The 20,859-nt window shown below is 33.9% G+C and overlaps 2 protein-coding genes and 1 pseudogene across 7 annotated transcripts in view; 1 reads left to right on the forward strand and 2 right to left on the reverse strand.

The window, feature by feature from the left end:
* The first annotated feature begins 252 nt into the window (after window positions 1-252).
* LOC139778552 (cytochrome P450 6l1-like) overlaps window positions 253-20,859 on the forward strand; it is a 73,232-nt gene continuing 52,625 nt past the window's right edge. For 2 of the 6 annotated variants that reach the window (XR_011719605.1, XR_011719607.1), the window contains exon 1: window positions 253-1,033. Coding sequence is in view for 2 of the 6 variants with exons in the window: in XM_071716527.1 (XP_071572628.1) it covers window positions 19,475-19,685 (211 nt within the window). In the remaining 4 variants the exon portion in view is untranslated. Of the gene's footprint in view, window positions 1,034-4,692; window positions 5,132-5,518; window positions 5,624-18,925; window positions 19,686-20,859 lie in introns of those variants that run through there. The other 4 variants (XR_011719608.1, XM_071716528.1, XR_011719606.1 and 1 more) reach the window with 4 other exon arrangements.
* Window positions 3,370-4,491, reverse strand: LOC139778551 (uncharacterized; annotated as a pseudogene).
* LOC139778538 (uncharacterized) lies at window positions 5,723-18,974 on the reverse strand. Its single transcript, XM_071716500.1, has 4 exons — window positions 18,809-18,974; window positions 6,767-6,840; window positions 6,485-6,550; window positions 5,723-6,365 (listed from the first exon to the last, which is right to left on the reverse strand). Exons 1-4 carry the CDS (start codon window positions 18,972-18,974, stop codon window positions 5,739-5,741), a joined length of 933 nt encoding a protein of 310 aa, XP_071572601.1. The 3' UTR covers window positions 5,723-5,738.

The raw sequence follows: 20,859 nt of genomic DNA on the forward strand, positions 1-20,859 counted from the left end.
GAAGTTGGACATTTTTGGTGTCAATAGAAACAAAATTTTTCTATTATAGATGGAAAATAAATCCCGCGTAATGCTTTTTTAAAATGATAGTTTATGGATCGAGCTATCAAAATCTAATAAGCAAAACCTGATCGTTTAGACAATGTAACGGGATTGAGAGAGATGAGAGGGGAGAGTGTGAGATGAGCGAGAAGAGGGAGAATAATGAGATATGGAGGGGAGAGTCATCGGAGACGATCGAGAATTCGAAGATCGAAGATCAGAAGTAAGAGAGGGTTCCCGGAAGGTAGATCGACCCGGCCTCCAGATCCAGAGGAAGTGGAGCGAACGAGCGGGCGGGCGGGTCCTGCCGAAGCGTCGTCGCCCGTCGTTGCCGCGAGAATCGTTCCTGGAGCGGGCCTCGTGGCCCAGGATCGGGCCAGTCAGCCAGCCAGCCAGCCACTTATCGGCCGCCATCTTGCTGCTCGACGAGAGAACGGTGACAGACGGGCCTGCCTGCTGTTGGAGCGGAGCGGAGCGGAGCGGAGCGGAGCGCAGCGCAGTGAGTGAGGCGAAAGGGTGGAGGGGAAGGAGAGAGAAGGAGACAGATATAGGTAGACGACGGTCCCTTCATGCGGTACGCGCCTATGCCATCCCGTCGCCTATGCCTCGCTCCACGTACAAGTTGGAAGCAGCGGAGAATAGCCTAAGAAGAGGTGGTGGCGGAGAGGGAGGAGGTGAGGTTTCTATCCGTGCTGCCGTATTACTGGGATCCAGTATTACAGAGGATCCGTTTCCTGGTTTCCAAGGGTCCGAGTTATACTCGTGGACCCGCAGCCGGCTTCTGCGGAGGGACAAAGACAAGGCACGGACCAGCAATAGTTCTCGGCAATCTCGGGGCCTCGTATAGCTCAGGAGGAGCCTTGGTTCTGCTGTGGCCAACAATCGAGAGGATCCAGCCTACGTGGCATGACGGCCTGACCGACTAGAGACGATCCCGGACCCTTGATTACTGAGACGACATGCTGGCGACGGACGATGTGCGAAGGAAAACGTGAGCACTAACAATATTTCTCTCTCTCTCTCTCCCCTTCTCTTGAATTGATATATGTATGCGAAGCGCGTTATATTGATGATAGAGATATATTAAATAAAGTATGATATCCGTGTAATTATAAATTATAGAATCTAAAAACTGTAAAGAATTTTATTGCGAAAAAAATTACCTCAGCCAGGGTTCGAACCTGGAACCTCCCTCATTCCGTGTAGGGCGTCGTACCAATTCGACCACCGAGGCATGTGGTAATGTTTATCGCAATAACCGGTGATAATAGTTTGGAACGTTTTACTCAGGCGACGTGAATAAATAATAATAAGAGAAATAGGATCGACAATATACAATCAAGAATTAGAAGCCTTGCGATCCAAGCCTAGTTCTTTGACGGCCTTATGTTAGTTTCTGTATATATATATACTATATATACATATAGTATATGGAAAAATTATATGTATATATATAGTATATATATATACAGAAACTAACATAAGGCCGTCAAAGAACTAGGCTTGGATCGCAAGGCTTCTAATTCTTGATTGTATATTGTCGATCCTATTTCTCTTATTATTATTTATTCACGTCGCCTGAGTAAAACGTTCCAAACTATTATCACCGGTTATTGCGATAAACATTACCACATGCCTCGGTGGTCGAATTGGTACGACGCCCTACACGGAATGAGGGAGGTTCCAGGTTCGAACCCTGGCTGAGGTAATTTTTTTCGCAATAAATTCTTTACAGTTTTTAGATAATTAAATCGAGTCGATTTAATTCCGGGGAGGGAAGGGTTTTTTAATTCTAACAATAACTGTGTTTTAAAGTCCGACATTAATCGGCGCGCAGTTTGTTGGAAAAATTATATGTATATATATAGTATATATATATACAGAAACTAACATAAGGCCGTCAAAGAACTAGGCTTGGATCGCAAGGCTTCTAATTCTTGATTGTATATTGTCGATCCTATTTCTCTTATTATTATTTATTCACGTCGCCTGAGTAAAACGTTCCAAACTATTATCACCGGTTATTGCGATAAACATTACCACATGCCTCGGTGGTCGAATTGGTACGACGCCCTACACGGAATGAGGGAGGTTCCAGGTTCGAACCCTGGCTGAGGTAATTTTTTTCGCAATAAAATTCTTTACAGTTTTTAGATAATTAAATCGAGTCGATTTAATTCCGGGGAGGGAAGGGTTTTTAATTCTAACAATAACTGTGTTTTAAAGTCCGACATTAATCGGCGCGCAGTTTGTTGGAAAAATTATATGTATATATATAGTATATATATATACAGAAACTAACATAAGGCCGTCAAAGAACTAGGCTTGGATCGCAAGGCTTCTAATTCTTGATTGTATATTGTCGATCCTATTTCTCTTATTATTATATAAATATAATCTTCTTTGTTCAAAATGACCGTTTGGGGTAAGTTGTCTCAAATGAGATGGGATTTTTAAAGTTTATGGGAACTATTATTCTTTTATTTTCTTAGCTTTACGGTTATAAAACTATATGTACGTTCAAAAAACATATATGAAACTATGTGCTACCTGGAAAAAGTTTTCCTTAGGTGCGGCGTATATATCGGAGTTACTTTAAAGGCATATAATAGAGTAATTGCGCGTAAATCCTTGTGCGGCGTAAATACAGGAATTATACTAATATAAAAAAGTATTGCGTCAAATAATCAAGTATTACGACTAATAATACGATGATTTTTTTATATGCGATAACCTTCTTCTTTTCCGCCGCACCGGTCAATTTAGTGATATTTATCTAAACATTCTAATATATTCTAATATATTCTAATATATTCTGAACATAGATACGCAGATTCTATATATACACTTACTCGATTTACACGGAATATTCGTTCCACGTGGCATTTTTTTACGCGGCTGAGACTCGCGTGTGAATAAGCTTTGTGCTCTCCACAAATTAATAAATATTCAAGTACACGCAGAAAATTTTTCTTGAAGATACAAGTATACACAAGCCGTACTAATCTTGCACGGCTAGGATATAGTCATAATATGCAAAAGATTTCAAGAAAGTATAGGAAATTTAGAGAGCAAAGAATAAAACTATACGCAGTAGTAAATATTTCCATCAAGTATGGGACTTTTTCGAGAGCGCGCTTTACTATATGTAGAACGCACGTAAAAGAAAAATTACCATACTAAATATGTCTTCTCTCCATACTATGCTGCAATATGTATAATTGCCTTAATGGTAATAAAAATACTGAGGATAATTAAATTTTATATATATAAATACTTATATATATATATATATATATAAATACACACTTTTCAGTGATAATTTTATTTATTTGGTATTTATTTAAAACCATTTTTTAACAATATAATTTTCGCTTTCACTAAGCCTAACGCAATGCATTACAACAGAATCAAATAAATTGTTCTTAGTTAAATAAACTCACTCAAAACAAGTATTATCATAAATTTTGTAGGATTGTACATGTTCATCTAGATAGCACTGTAACATTCTTTTAGTTAAAATAACAAAGTCATTTTGTTCTTTATTAATAATAATAGCGTGCACAAAAATAGTGTGCATAAAAATCTGCTCCTTCGTTGAATGTAACGATAACAGCTCTTTTGTTAATAATATTATTGTTGTAACATATCCACTTAGCAACTAATATGTTAAATTCTACTTGAAAAGGTATAATACAATTATTAACAAAATGTATTTCGCGTACATTTTTTTGGGCAATTGGTCCAAGAGTTAACAAATGGCAGGATGAAATATTATATTGCAACCTGTAGTTTAAAAGCAGTTGGTGTTTTATAGCTATTGTTCTTGAAATATTTACTCGACTATTTGTAGCTTGGGATGTTTTTTTCCCTTCTCTATGTTTACCTTCATATCGCATACAATTAGTTTTCCATAATACACCGACAAGCTTCATTATTCGAGCATAATGAATTAAAAAGTGATGTTTCGGTTTTATCTTGCCTGGGAATTTGTTATTTAATAAAGTTAAATATTCATTAATAATAGTGTCTAATAAATGATACGTTTCACAATGAACTCTTGAACTAGTTGTAATGTCGATTATTTGCTTTAAAAGAATAACAAGCTGCCAACATTCGTCTTCCTGTGGAATAAAAGAGCCGATAATTAAACAGAAATGCCTTACTAATAACAACATTTTGGCAGAACTCATTATGATTGCTTTATTTTTTAAGTTTTGTTCTGTGATTTCCACAGGTTTATTAAGGGGGGACTCTAGTGTAATAGGTCAAAAAAATCGATTTTTTTGCATAAATAAATAGTATAAGGTTTCAAGAACATATTCCTAAAGCATTATCGTCGAATTCGTAAAATTGACGAAACTACAGCTCCTTTTAGTAAGGCGCGCGGAGGATCGATACAGCAGAAGTACGCTGTACTGGCTTCGCAGCGTTCTCTTCTATTATTGTGGGAACAAGAAGATCCTATATACCTGCCTAGACCCTCGACTATTTTGTTTGACCCTACATGTGTTTATATTTATGTGTTAGTATTTTTGTGTGTATGTGTGTGTGTGTGTGTGTGTGTGATGTGAAAGTTGGTGCAAATGGCGAGTAGCAGAAGCGACTGGGAAACTTGCTGAATTTGAACACCCGCCTGCTTTTCACAAGGATGTTCAAGAGAAATTGTTGCCGATTTACCAAGATTTGTCCAAGGATGATCTATTGGAAAGATGCTTAGGCGGATATACGCAGAATTCAAACGAAAGTTTTAATGCAAGTCTGTGGCGTCTGGCTCCAAAACATCTTCACTGTGGCGCCAAAACAGTTGAAATTTCTGCATATCTTGCTACTGCGATCTTCAACGAAGGGTACTACCCCATCTTAAAAATAATGGAAACAATGGGCATTGTGATCGGACAACAGACCAAGGGATTCGTCGATTCACAGAATAACAAACGACTGCAGAGAGCAGAATTGCGTACCTTGGAAAACACCAAAGAAGCTCAAACAGCCAACAGAATGCAGAAAACTGCCGAATAGGAGTTGTACGAGGAAGAGGAAGGCATTTTATATGGGCCCGGAATAGCGGATTGAACATTATTTAACTGTAAGTATCGTGGAAACATCAAAAACTTCATTTCTTTATTCAACTACGACTCTTTTGACCCGCCAACTCTTTTAAACGCGTTTTTCTCAAAACCACTTTTTCCAACTTTGCGTACAGGATAACTCAAAAAGTAATCAATCAAATAACTTTCGCCACGCATGATTCGATTCCTTACAATTTTCTCCAGGGATTGAACCTACAGCTACATTTTATTGTTTATTTATAACATTTTTATCAACAATAGAAGATTGATTTTTTGATAAAAAAATGTCACTTTTCTTACGATTGCTGTAATTTCTTCAATTTTTCATATTTTTATTTGCAAATAGGTTTAATCCCCGCGTAATTGATTAAGCTTTAAAGAAAATTTTGGTTTTTTGCTTTCAGATAACTCAGCTCGTTGCTACATTGTACGCAGCTAACCGTTGCGCTACCGACATTGTGCCACAAAATTGTACGTCAACACAATAAAAATTAATGAAACTGAAAAAATTTTTTTTTCTTTTTTAAGAATGCCTCTTTATGTTGCAAAAAAAATTAATCTAATATCACTTATAGTTTTCTAAAAAAAAATTCCCAAAAAATCATTATTTTTCGCCCGGCTACACTAGAGTCCCCCCTTAATATTATGTTTATGACTGTACCAAAATGATCTTATTCTAGTATTAACGTCTATTAAAGCTAAGTATTTCTTATCAATAAAATAATTTAGAAATAACGCCAAATCGTATCTGCATACACCTTCTAAAATGTCATGCATAACATCTACACATAAATTTTTTGTAACGTGAAAATAATCTAAAACATTGAACACACACTGACTAACTATACCAGATTTACTCACATCCTTTAATGCCAAAAGTGAAATATAATTATCTACATTACGGAGAATGCACATACGTTCATCTAAGAAATCACAAATATTTTTTCTATTAATTAGACAAAATCGACAAAAAAATGTAGCATTGAAACTTTCCACGAAACCAATGATAGAATGGACACCCAAATTGTCTCCCACCACTAAAGACAAAACAAAATATACTTGCTTGTTTCCATCTTTATGTTTAATTATTATACCTTCTGTTTGTAAATAATGCAACTCGTCAATTGCTTTTTGAAAAACACTTCTATTGCCAAACATTTGTCGATCAAGTGAGTTAAATAATAGGAACAGAAAAATAAAGCCTTGTGCATTATTACAAGATGCAGTGTCTAAATTAACTACTTCTGGTAGCTATAAATAAAAATTATATGTATTTTACTTATTTCAAAATAACAAGAAACTATACATAAATAGTAGAAAAAATATATATTAAGATTAAGCGCAGCGCGATATTCTTATACAGCACTAACCTCCAAGGAACGTTCTACGTCATAAGGACATTCCAAGGGCGTTTGGAAGTTAGTGCTATGTGAATTCTTGTAACATATAATCTTCTTAAAAATAACTTCAATTATACTGCGTTCGGCAATGCAAATTCGAGGCGTCGAATGTGCTTCTTCGAAAATCGTTCGGCAATTCACATCTCGGTTCTTAGATTGGTTGAGGATCACGTGATTCAAGCTCTCTCTGCTAGCTCGCATCTAAGATTTGCAATGCCGAACGCAGCAAATATTGGATGAGACTTTTCTTACCTCGTACTTATCGCTGGTATCGCTATTGGGATTTTCAGTCGTGACGTCATAAGGCCAAGATGGCTGGCCTATTCCTGAAAGTATTAGAGCTGTCATATGTAAACACATATAAAGCTTGTGTTTTTCATAAATAATATAATTAATGAAATAACGGTGTTTGTGATAAAAAAAAGTGCGATGGGTGAAAATTTTATTTGTTATTATTAATCTTCAATTGATAACAGGAGTGTTTGAAATACTTTTGCGTTTAAAAAATCGGTGAATTGTTTTTACATACTACATTTAATATACAATTTATTATAACTAATATTACTCATTAATATTCAGTGAATATATTTTACTTGTTATTGTTCAGTTATTATAATATTGCCTGGTATTATAATAATATTATAATAATATTATTATAATACCAGGCAGAACGTAGTCACTCCTGTCAAAGTGCAAAGAACACACTGCCCACTTTTTGGTTATTCACTCTGGTTTTGCTATTTTTAAAACTCTCTCCCATTCTTTTCGAACATCAATCTTCTCTATATTTCCAAACATGTTTTTTTTCTCAGTATATAGAACTTTCCTTTAGGTGGAAACATGTGGAATCGCACAGAGGTATCTTTTAATCCATAGCTTTTGCAGCCAAATACACAGCAAGAATCGCGATTTTTTGTGCTTCTAGGGGAAAACCTTGCCCCTCTGTCTTCTAAGTGTTCACCCATCGCACTTTTTTTTTTATCACAAACACCGTTATTTTATTAATTATTTATGAAAAACACAAGCTTTATATGTGTTTACATATGTGTGTGTGTGTGTGTGTGACAGCTCTAATTATACTTTCAGGAATTAGGCGAGCGGTTTACCCCCGAAATTGTGTCACTAACCGACTAAACGCAGTACTAGTGGCTGGAAATGGTTGCATTCGATTTGTAATATTATTCTGAGTAAAAACATATATGTACACTTTTTTGTTTTGAGTGGGCCGTCAATTGTTATAAACATTTTTTAAAATAAAAAATTGAAATTCGCACCAAAAAATCTGAAAAAATTCTACAAGCTTAATTGAATAAAAACAAACATTTTTTGTTCTATAAACTTTTTTTGTAAAATCAATAGTTTACGAGATAAATGACGATAAAAGTTGAAAAATGCCTATATTCGTGAATTTTTTTCTCAGAAACTATTCATCGGAATCGGGTAAATCAAAAACGAAAATTTTCATACAACCTTTATCTGCAATGAGTTATTTTTTAAATTTGGGTGAGTATTGTACAAATCAGTGAAATCGCCGTTTTGCCGGCGCGCTCCCGTACGTAGCGCGTTCCCGTGCTTGGGGGCTGCCATACATGGCGCATAGTATTGCATTGGGGATACTGAACGGTATTCGCCCGATCTTTTAATTAGAAACTGCAATAACCGTTTGAACATTTTACTATTTAGTGATTAGAATTAATCATACCTAATGTCATATTATTGTAAGAAAAACATATAATAGAGAGGTTAATACATATAATATATGTATATACTACGTATTATGAAATTATTAATATTATTATTTTTTTAAAGACAAATATTCATTTTTATTTATCTTCTTCGATACATCCTTTTTCATCTTTATTTACACATTCATTGCAACACTTGCAAAGGAAACAACATCTTAAATTTAACATTAAACATGAACACGTGGAACCTGTACAAGGAGATTTTCCACCACAAGAACAAATATATTTCTGTAACAGTTCCATCTCTGAGTCGCCATCAAAATAATTTGGATATAAAATATCATTTTCTTCTAACCATCCGTATTCAGTAGGTTTGAAAGACTTGATTTGTGCAACAGACGCTTGTGTCCATTCATTAATTTGCCATTTGGCTCTAAGGATATGTTGCAAGAAAGCCGATTTCGATGGCGGTAATTTATCAACTGAACAATTTTTTTTCACGGCTAAATGAAATCTTAACGAATTTATACAATTACGTACAGCTGCTGTTTTATTTTTTGGGTCATACATTGCAGCAAATAAGGTACTAGCAACACAAATAGATTCTTCAATAGATAAATGATTGAAATTAGCAACTTTGTCAAGTTCTTCGTCCTGCAACTTTTCTAGGGCTGAAAATGCCGTTTTTTTACCTATTCCAAAAACTGCACTTGTTGTGTCACATCCAGTTAGTGCATGGAGACTCAAAATGGACAAACATTTGGTTTTGCTAAATTTATTTCCAAGAATGAAAATCGGAATGTATCGTCGATTATTAACGCGTGCTGCCGTTTTTCCTGTATAGAACCAAACGTATGGTTCTGATTTAAAATTTTGATAATGCGCTAAAAGTAAAATGAATACATCGGTGTCTGGAGATTCTACGATGATAGTTTGATTTTTTGGACTCCGTTTTTGAATATTATATACTTGAAATATTATACGTGTATCCGCATCTATATGATTACATTGAAACTGAGGTTCGATATCAATGTAATCACCAGTTACAACGTACGTTTCTTGACGGGGAACAAGTCCTCCAGTGAGAAACAGTTTCTTGTCTGAATTTTGTAGAGAAATATGTTCACGAATATTATCTGCAACATATCGACAAATAAAACTAGTTAAAGCGCATTTGTTCTCATTATTAGACAGAGTTTTTTTGAAATCTCCGATTACTCGTCCACCATGAATTTCGACTCTGTACGTTTGGTCATTGCCATATCTTCGCTTTCGTTCTTCTTGTTTCGGATTGGGAGAAATGTCATCGTAACGATCGAAAATTAAGTGAATTTCATTCACAAATTTAAAACGTTCTAATATTTGTTGCATAATTCGAAAACCTACATCATTAAATGTCTTAATATTTGTCATATTAAGAGATTGAAGTTCTGCCATTCCGTCAATAACAATAATGGTGTTGTCTGAAACAGGATGGTCATAAATTACAAAATTACTGACTTTACTTTCCAATTCATGCATTAAATCGGATTTCGTTGTAGTTCTTCTAGATCCATCCGGTTTAAATAAGGAACTTGGAATATCTGTTAACGGGTAGCTCAAAAGTGTTGCAAGGTCAATTTCTTTTCGATTCATACTAATAGCTAACGCTCTTTGATATACTATTTCTGGTTTAATTACTTTGGCAATGTGTTTACCATCACTCTTAATAAGCGTTGCTTTTGATAAGGTCCCAAATGTTATTAAATTGTTTCTTGTTATTGGATCATAAAAACTCGCTTGTTTCTTTGAAGAATCATTTTGCAACCTACATTCCAGAAAGTGAAATAATTTTTTACGTCCATCAAATGAAGCATTCAATAAACTTTTTGTGATTTCCGGTGTTGCGACTCGTCCAGAACCAATATTTATTAACGCATCAGATCTTGTCTTAGATGAAAACGGATCAGTCATATACGTTTTAACATAATCTAACATTTTTTGAACATCTTCTTCATCCCTTTTCAATGCTGTTGGACGTTCGCCTTCGTGTTCATAATGTTCGTAGGAATTATTTTGTTTGCCTGAATTGCTCCGAAATGTCATTGTTGTTGCAAATTTACCAAGAATATTTTGAGTTGCGGTCCACCGAAGAACTGAAGAATCTTTACGTGTTAATCCTACAATTCCGCTGGTATTGCTTTTAGTATCCTTGATTACAGACATTTCAACTCCCATATCACTCCATAAGCTTCGAAATGGTAGTAAAATTGATTGTAAAATGTCCATTTAAAAATTCAGTCTCTACTTCTTCTGGAAGATTAAGCATTTCAACAACATAAAGTGTGGCCCATCGAGAGTAATTGCATTTATCACATGCAAAAAAGTACGGTAACATTGCTATTATTGTGGTTAAATGTAATTGCCAATTTGATTCTCGTTCTGCACGAATACATTGTAAAAGTATCTGTAAACTTTGCAAACAATAGTCCCAATATTGAAATGTCGGCGATTCATTGCACCTTTCTTTTCGGTAGTTGTTGAAAGGTATCATAATTGATTCTATTTGCTTAATCAATTCATGTAAAGAATCTGGAGAACAATTACTTTTATCTGTCGCAAATTTTTTTCGAAATTCATTGCATTTTTCAATTACATTAAGTATTACATCATTATCATGTTCTGAAATGCTGTCCAAGAAACTTTCAAACATTAGAGTTGACAAAACTTCGAAGCATAAGGTTAGACCTCTTACAGCTCGATGAAACTGTTTTCCCTCCAGCATTCGATCCACTGTGTTAGCTGCATATATACCTGATTCAACCAACATATCGCGTATGCCGCAATCTCCCCACAGTTTTTTAATACATGAAATAAAATCACATACTGTGTGAAATCCGCCAATACGTACAATAAGTGTAGGAAATTCAGGTAAACTAGCAAATTTTACCTCTTGGGCCGTGGCATATAACTGCTGGTCAAATGTGTGCACTTGATAAGTTTGACCACATTCTTTTACTAAATTTTGACCGTGCTTTAGAGTAGTATAGACAGTATTTACATTGCTCGGTTTTTCGTTAATTGCTGGAATGTATTGCGCCACAGTAACAGTTTCCTTTTGTTTGCCGAAAAATGTATTAAACGCTACCCACGAAGGTATAGATTGCGTATTAATGTTCGCATTATCGAAAAGTCCTCTAGAAAGTGAGCGCAACAATACCCACGTTATGTCTTTTGCTGTCAGTGCTTCATAATTTGTTAATTTAGATTCGATAATGTTATGTACATTTGAATATTTAAGGGGTTCAGGTCTTTTTGGTGGTTTGTTAAAAGTTAAAAGTTTTAACAAAACATTCGTATCAGAACTCAAAGATTTTTCCTTTTGTCGAGGTATTGGAGTTGTTTGCGATTTAATTTTTTGATGCATTGTTTGATTTTGGAACAACACTCGTGCCATGGCATGGTATGTGTTTTTTCCGTCTATTGTTTCGGTATTCATGTCAACATTATCATCACCTTCTTGAATGAATAGACCACCGTCTTGAACATGTATAATGCCTGATGGCACATACACTGTTTTGTTTCTTTCAATTTCCCTAGTCGCAACTGCAGTAAGAAGCATTCTTAATTCGTCATAAGTTGAACAAAAGCCATATGCATTTAATGTCTCTATAAGCGTTTTACTTCCGAATTCATGAAATAATTGGCACATTAAACCATAATGAAATGGCGGGATTACTTGGCATCGTCCTCTTCTTGAACAATAAATCAAACATTCTGATAAAGTTAACATACGTCGTTGTGCACTTTCATCACGATCTGATAAATTTTCACTGTTGACGAAGGATGGTTCATCCATTATCCATGATATAAATTTTTGAAGCTGCTCTGGAACAAACTTCTTTGAAGATTCTAAGCAAACGTCATGTGGTTGTGGATAATTTTTTGTTTCAGGAATTTCTGCGATGTATTTTCTCAAAATTTGAGCAGCTCTATGTAATACAATATTTTCATTTGATTCAGATATACAAGTACTGTCATCAACATCTTTGGTGTTTTCTTTGGTACTTTTCATTAATTTGTGTAGTATATATCCTGTGGATATGGTGCTTGAATAGACAATATCACTTACTCCAGGTTGAGTATAAAATGTCAAACTATCTCCACAAATTTTTAACAGTTGTGATTTTATCCAACTTGATTGAACTATATTACAATTCCCTCTTTTCTTCATTTCTTGTCTGTAAGTTTTACAAATATCGGAAAAAACAATGACTTCTCCCGCTTGAAATTTTTCTTTGTAAAAATCAATTGTAATTCTGGTTACTTCATCATGAAATGTAGTACTGTTGACATCGTCATATGTGATGTTATCGTTTGACATTGATTCATCCATTTGTTCATTTGCAGTACTCCCTACATTTTCGCTTACCTCAGTGCCTCCACATTTTTTAAAAGAATTTAGTAATCGTTGATTAATGTACGTTTGATAACAATATAAATGATAACGTGCTTCAACTAAGCACAAATTGTCCTGAGTTTCTACTCGTTCTTGTACAGTTGTATCATTTCTTATAATAGCAGCCTTGAGAACATTATTTCTAACATTGCTATTTTCTGAAACTATACTCAGTTTAACTGTATGCGAGGTTTTCCGTTTTTCACATATAAAACATAAATTTTTCCAGTCAAATTTATTAAAATTCGATCTTAAAATTGTTCTCTTTGACGTGCAAGCAGAATCATCATTAATACTACGCTTCATAATTTTATATTTTAATATTCACATCTTCAGGAGCTATTAAAATATTAAACATTAAATTTTGTTACAAATATACAGTTAATTATATGCATTTTCTAACCTGTAAAAATACACATACGCAAGTAAAACAACAAATAATTTTGTTACCTACAAACTTTATTCTTTACGGAATCGGTTTAGCAGCCTCTTAAAACGATGCAACAATTGAAAAACTACAGATTCCCCTGAAATCTCGCGAATATGTTTATTCGGATAATGCTTTGTCATTAACCGAAAGCCCTGTATCATTTGCAGTATATTCATTTTATAATTATCATTGTGTAAATTTTGCGATTGAATGTCAAGGTTATAATCTCAAAATCGCCATAAACAACAAAGCACCTGCATTTTAGTCACTAATATACTGGATTCTACCGTTTATAATATTTATTTTAATGGTTAATATACATCGTTTAAAACATAACGTATTGTAACTGGTAAAATACATTTCTCTCAGTGTACATTATCGAATACTCTAGATTTTGATATCAGGTCTGTATATTTTTACAGGTTACAATTCTATGATTTTTTTAAACAGGGAATTGATAACACTTACGTATGGTACTTACGTGAGTAATAAATGATTTTTATATAAAACTTTTAACAATAACGACGCACAACAAAACAATGCTCACTGCCAGCACGAACTTGTCCTTGCACGCAGCAACGCGCCGTGGAACGTTTCCGAATTTGTACACCGTTGTTTTTTCCATTTACATTGGAACCTCGCAATAGCGCATTACGCGCCCGCAGCTTTGTGAAACCGATACCCCGCCTACCCCTACACTATGTCACGGAGGACGGACTAGTGCGCGTGGAGGGGATGAAATTCACTTAATTGAGAGGTTCACTATTGCGAGGTTCCAGTGTAAATAAAAAATCGATATTAAATATCTATGTGGTTTACTTAAGTAATTACTACCCAATAAGAAATACATAGTTTATAGAACATATGTTCTTCATAACAAAATAAAATATTTATAACAAAATGTTTATCCAAAAATTCAGGCGGAAGCCATTCACTGTCTCCGAATTCTCCGCGATGCCGTACTGCGCGCCATGTACGGGAGCGCGCCACGTACGGGTCGGGAGGGCGCCGATAAAATGGCGATTTCACTGACTTTTACAATACTCACCTAAATTTAAAAAATAGCTCATTGCAGATGAAGGTTGTATGAAAATTTTCGTTTTTGATTTACCCGATTCCGATAAATAGTTTCTGAGAAAAAAATTCACGAATATAGGCATTTTTCAACTTTTATCGTCATTTATCTCGTAAACTATTGATTTTACAAAAAAAGTTTATAGAACAAAAAATGTTTGTTTTTATTCAATTAAGCTTGTAGAATTTTTTCCGATTTTTCGGTGCGAAATTCAATTTTTTATTTAAAAAAATGTTTATAACAATTGACGGCCCACTCAAAACAAAAAAGTGTACATATATGTTTTTACTCAGAATAATATTACAAATCGAATGCAACCATTTTCAGCCACTAGTACTGCGTTTAGTCGGTTACTTCGAGTTCTAAGCGACTTTTCGGGGGTAAACCGCTCGCCTAAATAGGCCAGCCATCTTGGCCTTGTGACGTCACGACTGAAAATCCTAATACATTGTGCTTCTCACTTCACACTTCACATACACGAGATTGACGATCGTGCGCAGTCCGCGTGTCCGCGGTTACTATCGCATTTCTATGAAGAACATATATAGACTATTGCCAGATATGCAACGAATATTTCTATACAGTTCACAGTAGGTACCACCCTAGATTATATTTTTTCTTATCTGTCTTAAGAAACAACGCGCAATTCAAGCTCAATGTCGAATATACAATGTCGAATATACACATATTAGTATGGGACTTTTTTTACTTTTCTCATATTTCCTTGTTAGTATGGCAAATTTATTTACCTTTAGGTTACAAGATGTATCTGATCAAACTATTACTTTTCTATTGTCATATATTAATTTCCGGTTGAATACGCGTATATCCTACTGGTGCGATGCAAATCTAGTAAACTTTATTATGAGTATTCTACATTATTCGAGAAAAACTTTCTGCGTGTAATCAACCAAATGTTAAGAAATATATATGAAATAGGGGTAGAAAAGACCGAAGAAAAAATTGTTTTTTTAGTTTTCGATGCCAATGTGTTCCTTATGTTCGAAAACGTCGAAAAATCGTAATTTAAAAAAATGTCCGTATGTGTGTATGTATGTCATTGAATGTATGTATGTATGTTTGTGTGTGTGTGTGTGTGCCAAATTTACCGAAATTTCTATAACTCAAGAACTAATCAATCAAATCTTAAAGAATTATATATGAAATAGGGGTAGAAAAAACTGAAGAATATAATAAAATGAATAAAAATTGCTAATAATAAAGGGGTTACCGATTTCTGTTTAAAAAAACAGCCAAATTTATCGAAATTTCTATAACTCAAGAACTGATTAACCAAATCTTAAAGAATTATACATGAAATAGGGGTAAAAAATACTGAAGAATATAATAGAATTAATAAAAATTGCTAATAATAAAGGAGTTACCGATTTCTATCTAAAAAAATCTACATGATTACTCTAATTTCCGCAAATTTGGAGATATCGAGCTTAATTTTTTTTTTATGAATAGAGTATCATTAAAGGTAGGTTGGTGTTGAATTTGGCAATGATCGGTGAAGGGGTTACCGATTTTTGCATAAAAAGTGTACAAATTATACATGCAATCTTATATATATAAAGTGTCATTAAAGGAAGGTTGTTTTGAATTTGGTGAAAGGATTACCGATTTCTGCCTAACAAATGTATACAGTAGACCGAGGCGAATCGGATTACTAAAAAGGATAAAGATATATACTTTATTTACCCCAGGGGGCCTTAAAGGGCGTTTTGAAGGTACGTACCCAACCCTATCCAAACCTATCCAAGTACAACCTGTCTTTTTTTGGCGTTTTCTTAGGGACGTACCCAACCCTATCCATTTCTATCCAATTCATCCTACTACCTTAACCATTTCCTTTCCTTCTTGGACCAACGGTTTAACGTCTCTTCCGAAAGACGGAGCCCAGTTTACTTCGCACAAGAGCCTATCTTGCACGGAGAGGCGCAGTTTTTCGGAAAAAAACTTTTTCCATGTTACATGGCTCTAGTGGACTCGAACCTGGTTCCTCAGATTACGAGTCTGGCGCTCTACCACTAGACCACACTGCCGCCCCCGAATCGGATTACTAATTAGCACGATAAAACAGCTCGTTTGAAACAAAACACTAACAAAAATTGTTTTAAAACTTATATTGATCCGATTCGCCTCGGTCTACCCTAAGTTATTTGATGGATAGAGTATTATTAAAGGAAGATTGTTATTGAATTTGGAGGATCGGTGAAGGGATTACCGATTTCTGCTTAAAAAGTGTATAAGATGTACATGTAATTTTATATAGAGTATTATTAAAGGAAGGTTGTTTTGAATTTTGCGAGGATCGGTGAGAGGGTTATCGATTTCTGCTTAAAAAATGTGTAACAATTTCTGCTTAAAAAATGTGTAACGATTTCTGCTTAAAAAATGTGTAAGTTATTTGATGGATAGAATATCATTTAAGGAAGGTATTGAATTTAGCGAGGATCAGTGAAGGAGTTACCGATTTTTGCTTAAAAAGTTACATGTATAAGTTATACATGTAAATAATTTTATATAGAGTATCATTAAAAGAAGGTTGGTATTGAATTTGGCGATAATCAGTAAAAAGGTTCTTTCTTTATACAAAATTTTAAATTTTTGAGAAATGTCTGTGGTAGCTTTAACTTACGCAAATTTTGAGATATTGGGTTATTTCTAATTCTATTATATTCTTCAGTTTTTTCTACCTCTATTTCATATATAATTCTTTAAGATTTGGTTGATTAGACCCAGGTTTATACGCGATCAAAGGTTTATAATATTTGGAAAAATGTTTGTGGTTGCTTTAACTTCTGCAAATTTTGAGATATCGGGTTATTTCTAATTCTGTTATATTCTTCAGTTTTTTCTTAAATTTTGCGAGGATCGGTGAAGAGATTACCGATTTCTGCTTAAAAAGTGTATAATTTAGCGATAATTGGTGAAGGGATTACCGATTTCTGCTTAAAAAGTGTATAAGATGTACACTCGTGGACAGAAAGGTTGTCCGACTTATACACCCGTATTCATACTATGAATACGGCTCAAAGTCGGACAACCTTTCGGACAACCTTTCTGTCCGCGACTATACATGTAATTTTATATATATTATTATTAAAGGAAGGTTGTTTTGAATTTTGCGAGGATCGGTGAAGAAGTTACCGATTTCTGCTTAAAAAGTTACATGTATAAGTTATACATGTAATTTTGCTTCCTCATAGAGGAAGCTTTGTTTTCGTAAAAAAAATTTTTTTTTATTTGTTTTTCTGAATGTGTTCAGAATGTTCTAAAACGTCGAAAAATTGTAATTTTAAAAAATGTCTGTATGTATGTATGTGTGTGTGTATGTGTGTATGTGTGTATGTGCCAAATTTACCGAAATTTCTATAACTCCAGAATTAATCAACCAAATCTTAACGAATTGTATATGAAATATGGGTAGAATTTTCCGGGGAGTGCTATAGAATGTATAGTTTTTCGTTATCTATTTTCTGGAAACCGATTTTTAAAATTTTTTTACCCGTAAGAATTAGAAAAATTAAAAAATTGGTTTCCAGAACATCGGTAACGAAAAACTACACACTCTATAGCACTCGCCGGAAAATTCTACCCCTATTTTATATGGTTTTAATACAAATTCGGTCCAATAGTTTTTAAGTTAATAACGTTTTTTTTAATTTTTATAATTCTTACGGGTGATGCACTCCCTGGAAAATTCTACCCCTATTTCATAAACTTGTGGTAAAAATTCGGTCCAATAGTTTTTAAGTTATTAATGTTCAAACATACATCACCCGTAAGAATTTCATTGTTTTATAGTTTTTAAGTGTGCAAGTAGAAACCTTCGCTCACAAAGCTTCCTCTATGAGAAAGCCAAAACAAATAAATAAATACTAATAATTATGCATCGAATAAAATAAAAGCTTAAGAACTATAAGTAAACAATTGCATGAGGAAGCAATGTGCAAGTTTCTACTTGCACCATTTCTCCATTTTAAGTATGCAAATTATAAATTTGAACATTACTTCCTCACAATTTTAAGTATGCAAATTATAAATTTGCACATTGCTTAATCAACATTTTATTTCGCTCATAAAGCTTCCTCTATGAGGAAGCTAAATTAATAAATATCTACTAATAATTATGCATAAAAAAACAGGTTTCCTCATAGAGGAAGCTTTATGAGCGAAATAAAATGTTGATTAAGCAATGTACAAATTTATAATTTGCATACTTAAAAATTATGAGGAAGCAATGTGCAAGTTTCTACTTGCCCACTTAAAAACTATGAGGAAGCAATGTGCAGGTTTCTACTTGTTTTATTTGTATTTCCATTTAAAAAAATCGTATAATTATGTTTAAAAAAAAATTTATAAAAACAGGTATATATTTTTGCATGATGTCTACATGAAATATAAGGATCATCGCGTCTTTGGAATATATATATATATTCCACCATTTGAATAAGGTCAGGATCGGCGATTACCAAGAATGATTCACCGATTTTGACCTTATTCGAATGGTGTTAATAAAGGAATTTAAAAGTTTCCATGATCGTGGGCTACATTTTAATGAAAGATTAATCCATTGAAAGCGGGTGCTTTTACTTCGTTAAAAATAAAGCAGATGTTCCCGATTGTGAAGGAATGTAGCGAAGAACTCGCAAAGTACCTAGAAAGTATGACAGAGATGAGAGATATACTTGCAAGGTATCTTTCATCTCGATGGAATCTCTCATCTCTGCCTTACTTTCTAGGTACTTTGCGAGTTCTTCGCTACATTCTTTCACAATTGGGAACATCTGCTTTATTTTTAACGAAGTGAAAGCGGGTGTCATTTTGGTGCGCATATTTCGCCATTTCTTTCCATTTATAAAAAACAAATTGTTATACAATGGATTAATCTTTTCGTTAAAATGTAGCGAGTTCTTCGCTATCGCTACATTCTCTCACCTCTGCCTCACAGCCGACGCATCACCAGCTTTTACATGAATATATTTCGAGAGAATATGGAATATGGGCAAGCCCATAACATTGTCAGACATGATTTTATGATGTCTGACAATGTTATAGGCTTGCCTATATTCTGCTCATTCAACTCATGGAGAGAGGCTTTATTGATTCTGACAATGACAAGAAGACCACCGACGTAACATGTTAATATACATTTTTACATATTACATATTATATTAATAGTTCTCTTATATGTCTTAAAAATTTACATCTGTTATCTCACGTTGCAGTTTTGTAAATCAAATAATTAAGATTTCTTTTGAAATAAATTATAAAAAAAACTATATTATTTTATTCATCTGCAGCAACCGTAAATAAGCTTATTATGACGGAAGCTACTGCGCAAAGTTTTATCTTTTTTTTAGCTGGCTTCGAAACCTCCGCGGCGACGGCAATGTTCGCTTTATACGAATTAGCTTATCATCAAGATATACAGGACAAAGTTCGCGAGAAAATCGACGAAACGTTGGCAAAACATGGAAATTTGATTTACGACGCTGCGAATGAAATGACTTATCTTCACAAAGTAATAAATGGCAAGTATTACAAAATAAGTAACAAAAATATTTTGTTATTAATATGTAAGTTTAAATAAATTAATAAGAACGTAAAAGAAAAAATTTGAACATTACTTTCTCACAATTTTAAGTATGCAAATTATAAATTTGTACATTGCTTAATCAACATTTTATTTCGCTCATAAAGCTTCCTCTATGAGGAAGCTTGTTTTTTTATGGATAATTATTAGTAGATATTGATTAATTTGGCTTCCTCATAGAGGAAGCTTTATGAGCGAAATAAAATGTTGATTAAGCAATGTGCAAATTTATAATTTGCATACTTAAAATTGTGAGAAAGTAATGTTCAAATTTATAATTTGCATACTTAAAAATTATGAGGAAGCAATGTGCAAGTTTCTACTTGCCCACTTAAAAACTATGAGGAAGCAATGTGCAAGTTTCTACTTGCCCACTTTTTTTTTATTGAGATAAAGCTTTATTGCAACTAATATCTGTTATACTAATATATGTTATACTCTTACAAAAATCAATTAAATAATTAATGTTTTTACTAAAATAATCCCTACTAATTGCGGATATATCTTATTTCCATTTTGTTCAGTACCAACCTTCTTTTAATAATACTCTATATAAAATTACATGTATAACTTATACATGTAACTTTTTAAGCAGAAATCGGTAACTCCTTCACCGATCCTCGCAAAATTCAAAACAACCTTCCTTTAATGATAATCTATATAAAATTACATGTAACATCTTATACACTTTTTAAGCAGAAATCGGTAATCCCTTCACCGATCATCGCTAAATTATACACTTTTTAAGCAGAAATCGGTAATCTCTTCACCGATCCTCGCAAAATTTAAGAAAAAACTGAAGAATATAACAGAATTAGAAATAACCCGATATCTCAAAATTTGCAGAAGTTAAAGCAACCACAAACATTTCTCCAAATATATATTATAAACCTTTGATCGAGTATAAACCTGGGTCTGATCTGTTGGAATGAAAGTTTTTCACACTCGAATCTCCCGTGCCTGCAAGCGCCAATAGTAACGGAGAAGCATTAGTACGACTGCGTGACGAGAGGAGCGCGATACTAAGCGGATGTCGAATAAAACTCTCTACTTCCGCAAAGAGTTCCGTGCTAGACACACGTATTTTTTTGTTCCTTTAAACAATAAAAGTA

This window comes from Temnothorax nylanderi, unplaced genomic scaffold, assembly GCF_030848795.1.
Source record: "Temnothorax nylanderi isolate EJ_2023f unplaced genomic scaffold, tnyl_v1.0 TNYL_tig0187_pilon, whole genome shotgun sequence".
Taxonomy (NCBI): Eukaryota; Metazoa; Arthropoda; class Insecta; order Hymenoptera; family Formicidae; genus Temnothorax; species Temnothorax nylanderi.

Excerpts from the sequence above, each read along its gene's own strand:
- LOC139778538 (XM_071716500.1), bottom strand. The coding sequence starts at position 18,974 with ATGACACCCGCTTTCACTTCGTTAAAAATAAAGCAGATGTTCCCAATT. Across the intron at positions 6,841-18,808 it reads ATCTCTGTCATACTTTCTAG|GAATAGGCCAGCCATCTTGG; the intron begins GTACTTTGCGAG and ends TAATACTTTCAG. Across the intron at positions 6,551-6,766 it reads ATACCAGCGATAAGTACGAG|AATTCACATAGCACTAACTT; the intron begins GTAAGAAAAGTC and ends ATATGTTACAAG.